The 11,181-nt window shown below is 35.0% G+C and overlaps 2 protein-coding genes across 2 annotated transcripts; one reads left to right on the plus strand and one right to left on the minus strand.

The window, feature by feature from the left end:
* Positions 1-3,153: 3,153 nt before the first annotated feature.
* On the minus strand, positions 3,154-5,189 carry LOC132167824 (beta-amyrin 16-alpha-hydroxylase CYP87D16-like). The gene is made up of 7 exons (XM_059578856.1): positions 5,114-5,189; positions 4,346-4,428; positions 4,094-4,206; positions 3,922-3,979; positions 3,729-3,835; positions 3,506-3,633; positions 3,154-3,389 (listed from the first exon to the last, which is right to left on the minus strand). The coding sequence occupies exons 3-7, from the start codon at positions 4,109-4,111 to the stop codon at positions 3,296-3,298; spliced, it is 405 nt and encodes a 134-aa protein (XP_059434839.1). The 5' UTR covers positions 4,112-4,206; positions 4,346-4,428; positions 5,114-5,189; the 3' UTR covers positions 3,154-3,295.
* Positions 5,190-5,639: 450 nt separating this feature from the next.
* On the plus strand, positions 5,640-10,938 carry LOC132169691 (protein DETOXIFICATION 45, chloroplastic-like). The gene is made up of 10 exons (XM_059580686.1): positions 5,640-5,742; positions 7,280-7,376; positions 7,454-7,554; positions 8,141-8,304; positions 8,711-8,799; positions 8,888-8,993; positions 9,108-9,203; positions 9,298-9,419; positions 9,833-9,890; positions 10,864-10,938. The coding sequence occupies exons 1-10, from the start codon at positions 5,640-5,642 to the stop codon at positions 10,873-10,875; spliced, it is 948 nt and encodes a 315-aa protein (XP_059436669.1). The 3' UTR covers positions 10,876-10,938.
* Positions 10,939-11,181: the final 243 nt, after the last annotated feature.

Consider the following 11,181-nt stretch of genomic DNA (forward strand, 5'->3'; position numbering starts at 1 on the left):
TTTATTGTTGAACTAACACCAATTGAAAAATAGTGTCAGTTGAATAGTAAACCGATACCATTTTTAAATTGGTATCGGTTCTCTTTAATCGACGCTTTGTAGAATGTCAGTTTATTGTTCAACTAATACCATGTTTAAATTGGTGTCGATTCCCTTTAACCGACACTACACTCTCCAAAGCGTAACTAAATCCAGTTGTTGTTGTGAAACATAGTTTCTTGAAAGATTTTGAGCAAAGAGGATAATGGTGTGTTGCCATTAGAGGGCAGACAGGTGATCAGGGACGGAGCCAGGAAGTTTTATGGGAGGGGACCAAAGCAAATTATTATTATTATTATTATTATTTTTTTTTTTTTGCAGCATGTAATGAACTAGTAGTTTTTTCTATTTTTTTTTCTTTCTTTTTCTAATCACTGGTACTTAAATACAATGAGGAATTGAGCTTAGAATTGTGTCATACTCTCCAATTAAATGTTTAAATTCTAACAAACCATATTCTCAATATTTAATAACCATAATATCCAAATTACAAGACTACTTAGATTAGGAATTGAGCTTAGAGTACTAACCTCAAAAAGTGCGACCTGCGTTGAGTTATTTTGCACCTCGTTGATTAACATGATATTCTCATAAGTGACACATAATCCAGGGTCAAACACCAATAAATTTTGTGCATTTTTTCTTTTGAAATAGTAAAGTATTATATTTGATTTTCTCATCATATACAAATAAATTTACATGATCATTTTGAGTTTTTAGAAAATAAAGAATGTGTAGGTTAACAATGAACAAACTCACATGAATAACATAATCAGCACATAGACTCTAAGTTAAACATTACACTTTAACCCTATAATTATTATTCTCTTCCTATTCCATTGATCTAGCAACTTACCCCAAATTTATAATACTCATATTCACATACATTAATCAATATGATTATAATATGACATATTAGAACCTAAACCCCATGGGCATCAATTTTCATTGAACTCATGAAAGTTTAGATTTAATTAACGCTTTAAATGTAATTAACACACCCAATTAGTGTTCACATACCAAAAGCCCTAATTTAGTTTATACTATACAAATTAGGGTTTATGTCCATACTATAAACAATAGTGAAATTAAAGCTTTAAACCTATTAATCTAACAACCCGGATCTTAAATCATGCAGAGAAATCCACTACACACAAAAGCCCCTAGTTAATTTTAGGAATTTAGCTTCTTACTAAAATTCCCCCAAATTTAGATCTAATAAAAAATTCTCTAAATCATTATGATTTCAAACTTGAAATTCAATGGGTGGAACAAAAACTCAAAGAGAAACTAGAGATTTCTCAATGGCATTAGTTATAAAAACCCATCAAAATAAAACCCATCAAAAATTCCCATACGGCCATACCAAATCGAGAACCAGAAATCCTCACAGAGAAAAGATCCAAGATTTACATACATACATAAAGAAAATAACAACAACAAAAAACATAGAAATTTCCAAGGAGCAACAGAAATTTCTAAGTTTCCAAGCCGACAGCCATTCTATGAAGGAAAAAAAAAAAATCAACTTTTCAGATTCTTAACCAAATTTCAAAGCCAAACAATAGAAAAATTAACCAAAAAAAACCCCAGGATTAATCTAAGAAGTAAGAACCAACAGTGGAGGAGAGTTAAGGGGCCAGGACCTATCAATTTGTTTTGGAGGGGGACTGTATAATTTTTTTTTTTTTTTTTTTTTTAACTAACTCCTTAAAATATATTTTTTGAGGAAGTGGGGGGGACCATGGCCCCAGCCGGTCCCCCTCCCTCCGTCTTTGCTTATATATATAGGATATCTACCAATAGCACCCTAGATTCCTTGCATGCTCTCGATGGTATATCATTCAGCAGGATTGGTGATACTTTGACAAAAGGGGGGTCAAAGTATCACTTAGGAAATTAATCTAAGTAAAGTTAGCTTAGCTCTAATGCTAGTTGAAATATATGATTTAAACCCAAGTTGTTAACAAACAAGATTACCAAACCAATTACAACAATTATAAATATCGAAATACAGGAAAATATAAATTAAATCAATCAACACAAAGATTTTGGTAACAAACTGGATATCTTTTGAAGAACTTTTCAAAAGTAAAATTACTTGTGGGCAAGCCAATGGCAAAGGTAGCTACCATAGAAGATTTGTGTTACAAATTGATATATCTTACTTACAAAACATTTGTAGCTCCCAAGATTCAATTTGTGACCCTAGTCACTAGCAAACGACCAATTCACCTTCCATCGCAGTGGTTTTAGAACCTCTGGCATTCTATTCGGATTACCTTCACTACCAAACCTTGTCTGCTACAATTCATAATTCTGTTAGTTGTACGCTTTTATGTGGTTTGAACAAACAAAAAGTAAGGAGAATGTTTAATTTGTTTAAGGCTCAAGGGTGTTTTGAAACCTCTCTAAGAACAATGAAAAATAGCATTTGATCTAGGTTATGAAAGTGGTGATTTATGAAACTTATATAGAAGGAGAGAAAACTGAAGTTTTTATGCTAACTCAGCTAACTCGTATTCGAGTAAGACCTAATCTCGTCTGAACAAGACAACAATAAATTGTAATGTCTTGATGACCATCATGATTACACATTGTGAGATGACTATGATTGCCATTGCGATTGGAGCATTATGCGAGTCTTCTAATTTAGCCTAATTCAATATGGATGGGTTCACTCCTTTTTGGTTTTCGAATTTTGAAGTCTTCATGGTCTCGTCCGAACTTCATTTGAACATGCTTATGATCTAGACATTTTGGCTTGCATATTGATCTTTGAAATCAGTCTCGTTCGAATGCCATTCAATCAATGCTGCGAACGAGCTATTATGTTCTTCACGTTGAACTAAGTTTTTGAACCTTAATTATCTTAAAACCGACTTCAACTCTAAACCCAGACTTACAATACAATAAGTTTTAACACTAACATAAAACCTAATTAGAGCAATAGATATGATAGTCATTACTTTGCATCAATGAAATTAACCATGACTAAAGCCAAAGAAAGCAGATGCCTGAAGATCGCCAAAGAAATGCTATTAGATCTTCATCATTGTCAACAAGCATATCAAATCTTTACTCCCTGTCCAGGCAAATTAAGGAAGCCTGAAGATATGTATTATATATATATATAAAGACGCTTCATTTAAAAAAATACATATTGCCTACCAAGTTTATTGAGGATCAAACCATTTATTGAAGTTACTTAATTCAGCATTAGCAATTTGGTTGCTGTCATCACTTAATTGCTCAATTATATATGCTTTTCTGAGATCTTAATACGAAGGGGTTTCCTGAACTTCAACATAGGAGTCCGGACAATGTCTCCTCCCTCAATCTTTTTCCACCTATATATCAATTAAAAAAAGAAAAAGAAAATAGGGGATTAGAATAATTAAGTGTGTGTGCATGCATACCTACTGGTCTTGGCACTTGCAAGTATAGAATGAGGCATGTTAATTACCTATATTTAGTAACCAAGACATGGAAAAAGGTGGACAATAACACCCTACTATACTCTGCCCCCGCACATTGCTTCATTCCCCCTCCAAACGGCATGAAATGCTTCGATATCTCGTTTGCCTTGAGGTCCTATAAATAAGGGGCTAAAATAATTAGAAAAATTGCTACAATATTTTAGAACCATTAATTAACTTGATCATGTTTATGTATGTTAATGCATGCACCTTCCAACGCCATGGGTTGAATGCAAGAGGATTCTCGAATGTATTAGGGTTTAATTGAAGAGCAGTTGTAACAACCATAATTGCCCAGCCTGCTGGAATTGTATATCCTGCATTCATAAACTCAAAAAAATTATATTAGACTTTGTGATTAATGGAGTTAAACACTCAAACCAACAAGTTTGAGTATGTTTACCATTCACTTGGATATCCTTTTTTGCTCTTCGCAGCAATCCAGGTGCCCAGTTCCCAGCCTAAGAGTTTCATTTATAACCGCAATAATAATAAAAAATTGTAAAAAAAAAAAAAAATGCCAGCTTAATTAGTTTATAATCGCATAGAGATCGAAGAGTATGTTAATTACTGACATATAGTGTAAAAGTCATGGATTTGTATTCTTCCCATGTGTTGATGCACAGTTTTCCGAGGATTACGTGGCACAATCTCCATGAAATAGAGCGATGTCTAAGGATGCGTTGGCCTTGCACACAAGAACAAACAAACAATAGGATTAGAGTCCCCGATGGTCTCTCGGCAGGATACTCCGATGCCTAAGTCAGTGATTTGAGAGAGAAAAGATGTAAGCAACAATAAGCCAAGATAACAAGAGTTGCGATTACCTTAACACTGATAGGTGACTTGTATTTAAGGGCATGAATGAAGTTTGATCTCCCACACGTTTTGGAGCTTTATCCCTTGATTTCTACAGTGCATGTATTTGAAAAATGGATGAGGTTTGTTAGCTGCCCCATGATCCTAGTACCCTAGGATCACAAAATGGATATGCAGCTTCTACGATGTTAAGTTAGGATGTCCGAGTAGGACTCGGTTACCTATATTAGCTTAGATGTTAACTAATATGTATCCTGATTGATATAGATGATCTAAGTATTGGATAATATGATTATATCTCCATGGTGGAATGACCAATGTGCCCTTCGGCCTTTGACTGTCTTGGCCCATGAGTTATGTCTCGGACTAGGAGCCCGAGACCTCCTTAGGCTAAGTCAACTGAGGGCTTGACAGCCCAACATATTTATGGAGTCTTGGGCTTTGGGCCTATTGGGCCTTATGTTATTAATCCATGACCCAATAGTTACCCCCATTATCCTAGTCTGGACGACTACGGAAATTTTTGTGTTCTCTAGGAATGGATCAGTCTCCCGATGTCCGACTCCCAATATGTCCGACCCCCACTTGAATAGTTGGCCTTATAGACAAGCAGATCTGTGCTGAAAAATCAATAGACTCAACTATTATATATGTATCTCCTTATCAATAATCTTTCACCTAATTATGTCCTAGTGGGCTATAAATAATTATACAAAACATCATGAAATTAATTGAAAACTCTAATTTCGTTACATGGTGTATGTGCAAATACATACCTCAGTGGAGAGAGTAGGGGAATCCTCTACTACAACCTTCCATTTCCCTTTAGAGCTAATCAATGGCTCACCAGCGCCACCCCACATGCTGAAGGGCCTTCATATTCGATGCTGACAACTTTGGTGTTGAATTTGATATGCCGAAGCAAATCAAAATGGCGAGCATAGGATTGAATATAATTAAACACTTGGTGTTGGTTAGGGAAATCTTCCTCCACAGAAGAAGGCCATGGAAAATCTGAGAATTGATAAGCTGGTTTTGGAGTTTGGAGCTTAGTGGTCTCTATGGTTTTAGTCCATACTCCTCCAATGGTGCTTTTGGCTTCGAAAACGATCGGATGGAGATCACCCTTTGACAAGGTGTACTTGCAAGCCAGGAGGCCACTGATGCCGGCTCCGATAATGGCCACCTGTCTCTCCATTGCTTATTGCTGACTATCAAATATTTCAAAGCCGTATGCTTTCTGCCTCTGCAAAGCCTTAATTTATATATGAAATGATGGGAAGATGTTGAAGTCAATAAACGATGCGCCGTGTGATTTTTCCGCTCATTACTGTCGATGATCATAAGGGAGTGCGATGCAGGCAGACGTACACAAGGGAAAGTAAAGAGCGATCTGATATCATACGTCTGTCCAAATGCTTTTGGGTGAAAGCCAAAAGCATGCCAGCACATAGATAGGAAAAATCAATTATGATTTGATTTCTTCCTTGACATTTTTTGAACGGGTTTGTATTGCTTTTGATGTAACAACTAAGCTGTTGGGATGAATGTAAGTTGTAACAATGCGCGGCTTTGTATTGCTTTTGATGTAACAACGGCTTTGTATATTTTCACTACAAAAAACGGATTTGTACCATAATTTTTGTCACGTCAGTAAGTATTGACATGTCAATTTATGCCACGTCAATAATTTTTTTTCACGTGTTGATATTGCCACGTCACTATTTAGTGGCGTGGCAATATCAACACATAAGAAAAATTTGACGTGGTAGATACTGCCACGTTGCTAAATTAAATTTTATTTTTAATGTTTTATAATATATGCATTATTGACCTTGCAATTTTTAACACGTTAAAAATTACTGACGTGTTAAATTGACAAGTGAATAATTTTTGACTTGTCAAACTAGTAGGTCAAAATTTTTTGACCTGTCAATTTCATAAGTCAAAGTTTATTGACGTGTGAAACTATCACGTCAAAAATTATTGACGTGACATTCTTTCACAGGTCAATAATTAAATTTTATAAAAATATATATTTTAATTATATATTTAATTTTTAAGCCAATTATTGACATGCCACATGTAGTACATCAAAAATTATTTATGTACCACTTGTTGCACGTCACAAACCTGCATTGGGAAGTATTCCATCAGAACCTGCCCGATGTCCCATCCCCTGCAGCACCATCATATCATGCATGCACCCTTCCTCGAATCCGGCTTACATGCTGTTATTTTAATAACAACATGTATGTTGTAGTTGAATCAACAATCAATATTGAATTTTAAAGTTGATTTACTTTTAGAAGCATTTAATAGGAGAGGTAAAATGAAAAGATATTTTGAAAAATTCAATCTTGACCGTTGATTAAAATAACAACATAATAACAGCATGTAAGCCAAATCCCCCTTCCTCTTGCCTTTTTAATTTTTTTTCCTCTCCCTCCTTTTTTTCCTAATTTTCTCCCGCCCAGCGTAACTCTATCTCTTCCTCTCCCTCTCTCTTTTAAATGTATTCATGTTTCTTTCTTTTTGGGAACTTAACGAAAAAGTAATGAAATCAATGTGTGGGTTTTTCAATGTCCCCATTATTGGGTATCTGTCTGGGCATCTGCATCAGTGCCCTTCATCTTAATAGTGATTTTCTTTTCGATAGAGAAAGCGAGACAGATTTTAGTGCAAGATGTTTAGCACTGAAAGGGAAGAAGTTGATGTTGGTCTCTAGACTTAGTTGTTTGCAACTCTCTAGAACCTTATTTTGAAGAATGTATGAGAAGTTCTTATATTTTTAGCGTGAACTTTATCTGGTTACTTCTGTTTGTTGCTTCCAATTTGTTGCCTTTATTTTTCCAATTTACACTTTATCAAGATCCTAGTTCTGTTTTTCTTCATATCTTGTGCTTCTCTTTTTTCTAATTCATGTTTTGTTCCATATGCAGGCATTGGTAATCTGTTAGCTGTATTTTTGTTCCCCACTCTAATTTATTATTTTCGATTGGGTGCAACTGGAGCTGCCATATCCACTGTTGTGTCTCAGTATGTGCTTTTTTTGGACTTATTTACTTCTTCTTTTCTTTTTGGCCTTATTTGACCATAATCATGCTAGAAAATTTATACGTTGTTACCTTCTTACTGATCTGGCAATTAAACAAGAGAGCTGTATTATTGCCTCCAAAGATGGGATCACTTCAATTTGGCGGATATATAAAATCTGGTAAGTTCTTAGTTTTTGGTCAGTTTGATTGTGTTTTCCATTTATATGTTTAGAAAGGCTGGCATTCCTCCAGCCCCCAGTAAGAGTTCCATTTATAGTTTTTTGCAACTCTCCTTACTCGTATATTTAGACAGTTGATATGGCTAAACTTTCGCTTCAGTCAGTTGCACATTTGAATGAATTATGCTATTATGATAGTAATTGACATTAGTTTGCTCATGGAACAGTACATTGATTTGGGATGGTGCAATGTTTCAATATTTTTTGGTTTTCTTTCACTTATGTTTTTAGAAAGGATGTCATTCCTTCCCTCCCCCACAAACCCCAAACAAGTCTATCCTTACTCCTTGTATATTTAGAAGGTTCATATGTCTAAACTGTTGTTTCAGTCAGTTGCACATTTGCATGAATTATGCTATTATGATAGTAATTGACATTAGTTTGCTGATGGAACAGTACATTGATTTTGGATGGTGAAATGTTTCACCATTTGGTATTCTGATAGCGATTGATATACATGTTAGACCTTTTTATCTACTTCAGATGTATTTCAACAGCTATGCTTACCAATTATTGGCTGCTTTAGGTAGCTTTCTTCTTGGAAGAACTTTTCCTGTTCTTACAACCATGACATTGGGGACATTAATGGCTGCTCGTCAAGGTCCGGTAGCTATGGCTGCACATCAGATATGTATTCAAGTATGGCTAGCTGTATCCCTCCTTACAGATGCACTGGCTGCATCTGGTCAGGTATTAAATTCTTTCTTCGAAAGATTTCTTATGCTTTCTTGACATTCTTATTTATTTGTTCCCATGCTATCATCCATTCAATTTCTATTTGGTTGGAATGATCAGCTCTGTGGATTGGCTGTGGGTAAAATAAGACACTATTGCAGTAGAATATACGTAAACACAGGGAAAGTCTGACAACTGGTTGAAGAATGGAAAAAAAATGACAAGGAGCTTTTGGAAAACATTTTACTCTCTAATGAAAAGGAAAAATGTATCTTGCTGCATTTAATTGTTGGAATTTAAGCACCTCCAAGCAACTCTCTAAGAATATGTAGTTCGCTTACTATGAGATGCTACATTTGGTTCACAGGATACCTACAGAAGTTTGTATTTTTGTTGACTTCCAAATTGGATCTATTTGTAGGCCCTGATTGCGAGTTCTTTATCTAAAGGTGACTTCCAGACTGTAAAGGACATTACACACTTTGTGTTGAAGGTAAGCATATCTTTTTTGCTTCTCCATTGTATTTGGAGTGTCTGATGCACACAAAGTTGGATAGATTCTGTTTGAGGACGTGATGTGGCATGTTTTTCCAGATAGGACTGGAATTTGCTTGTCTGCAATTCTGGGTCTTCCTTCTGGTTCTTTGGCCACCGTGTTCACCAAGGATGCTGAAGTTTTAGGAATTGTTAAAACGGGGGTATTGGTATGTATGGACATTTGTGTTCTGCAATTTGTTTAATTTTCATATAGTTTAAAGTTGATATAATTGTTGGCGCCTTTACATATTTCTAATGATTTCATCAAAAATTTGTCACAGTTTGTCAGTGCTAGTCAACCTTTGAATGCACTGGCTTATATTTTTGATGGTCTCCATTTTGGTATTTCAGACTTCCCATATGCAGCTTGCTCGATGGTAAGCCTGGCTTATGCAGAGTTTAAACTTATTTGAGATGTCCTTGCATGGTTGTACATATTGCTTCTCTGACATTTTTAATTTTATTTTATAGATGATAGTAGGGGCAATATGTTCAGTATTTTTGCTCTATGCTCCTTCAATTATTGGTCTTCCTGGGGTTTGGTTGGGATTGACACTCTTTATGGGCCTACGAACGGTGGCAGGATTTATGAGGTAAAATTTACAATACTATGATTATTTTCTTTCATTAATTCCAGAAGTTATATGCACTTTTTGAATATCCTGACAGTAGGCAAGGGGCCGATGTTCAATTGCTGATGAGTATTTTTATTATGTACATCTCTACTTGTCATATGCCTGGTGTTGATATCTTGGTGATTTAGTGATGCGAAAGCTTGTTTTAGTTCTTCTATTAATCTTTGGTCCTACACCTTATATTACTAATGATATCAACTTTTATTTGTAGTCAACTTTTATAAGTTAGGTATTGTTGGCATTATTCACTGTTGGCCTCAATGTTACTGAAGACTTTTGTAGATGCTTATCAGTGTTGCTCTGCTTATGTATGCTTGATCTTTGCTATTTCTTGCTCGTGCTCGTTGACTAATTTTAATCCATTTTTTCAGATTACTATCAAAAAGGGGTCCATGGTGGTTCCTGCACAGGGACTTCCAGAGACTTGAGGTTGGTCAATATTCATAACTCTGATTATGGATCATAGTGTTCTAACTTTCTGATACATATTAACATCATATATTTATTCTTGTAATTAATTTGTTTGCTTGTATTCAACTAATGATAATTTATCTTGTCTTTGGTCCTACAAATCTATGCATGACAGTGGGTGGGTAAGTCTTCCTAGTTCTGAACCTATGGATTCATTTGAATATGTCTTCAAATACGGTTTAATTCACCCCATCAAACTATGGTAAAACGTTATTTGAAAATTGTAATTCATGTTTTTATATTTATTTTCCCCTTCCTCATGTTCTCTGTTTCTGTAGGCGACTGCCAGTTGCGTTTTACACAAGTTTTATTAGAGAAGAAAACACCATAAAAACTTTTATAGAAGGAAAGCATTTTATTGGACTATTACTTTTTGAATATATCTTGTACCCAATTCCAGCAAGGACAGGCGACAATATTCGGTGGAAACTTGGTAGTACAGTTAAATCGAAGTAATTTGAGTTGATAAATGCTACACACATTCGTACTCTCAAATGCACCCTTCGTATGTGGCACTAAAAATTATTAATCGATTCAAAAGCTACGAGTGGTCAATCTAAAATCTAATAGTGATTTTTAGTGCTACTTCAACTTTTGTGGAGCGTGTATTTGAGCGTGTGTAGCATTTCTCATTTGAGTTAAAAAAAAATGACAAATAGTCACCTTTCTTTTTGAGACAAGGGAGATGAACTAAAGTATTCACATTGAGGTGATGTTTTCAGACTTATACGAACTTACCATGCAAATGACATTCCTTATTTCTAATTTGTTACCATAAATTGCTTTCTTAGCTTAGTTGATATTGCATGTATTTCTTGCTTCTCCAATTGAAATTGGGGAAAAAAAAAAAAAAAAACTGCTACTATCTGGTAGAATCGCTCATAAGAGTTTGCTGGTAATGGTTTATCGATTGAATCTCTGTGTTTTTCAGCTGGCCACTTGAGGTGGGAACAATCTGGAATGATTGCAGGACTACTGCTATTCTCAAGTATGACATAGATTCCTTAAGAGATCTTCTTATTAAGCAGATAAAACAGCTTTGATTTTCGATTGGTATCATCTGGTATAAAGTAAACAAATTAATCAAAACTATGTGTTATCAATTAGATCATTTTTCAATGAATTATTATTATTTATTTTTTCATGGAAGGCTATAAATATTGTTACTAATTTGTCATTTATGCCTTTTAGATTATCATTGGATTATTGATGGAAACATGCATCTTATTCTCTGGCAAAGTCCAGGTTC

Source organism: Corylus avellana, chromosome ca1 (genome assembly GCF_901000735.1).
Source record: "Corylus avellana chromosome ca1, CavTom2PMs-1.0".
Classification (NCBI taxonomy): domain Eukaryota; kingdom Viridiplantae; phylum Streptophyta; class Magnoliopsida; order Fagales; family Betulaceae; genus Corylus; species Corylus avellana.

Bases quoted from the DNA above. Each gene is read 5' to 3' on its own strand.
- LOC132167824 (XM_059578856.1), bottom strand. The intron at 3,836-3,921 runs GTAAACATACTC...TTATGAATGCAG, and splicing joins AAAGGATATCCAAGTGAATG to GATATACAATTCCAGCAGGC. The intron at 3,634-3,728 runs GTGCATGCATTA...CCTTATTTATAG, and splicing joins TCAACCCATGGCGTTGGAAG to GACCTCAAGGCAAACGAGAT.
- LOC132169691 (XM_059580686.1), top strand. From the start codon at position 5,640: ATGCGCCGTGTGATTTTTCCGCTCATTACTGTCGATGATCATAAGGGA. The intron at 5,743-7,279 runs GTCTGTCCAAAT...TTCCATATGCAG, and splicing joins AGAGCGATCTGATATCATAC to GCATTGGTAATCTGTTAGCT. The intron at 9,204-9,297 runs GTAAGCCTGGCT...TTTATTTTATAG, and splicing joins CATATGCAGCTTGCTCGATG to ATGATAGTAGGGGCAATATG.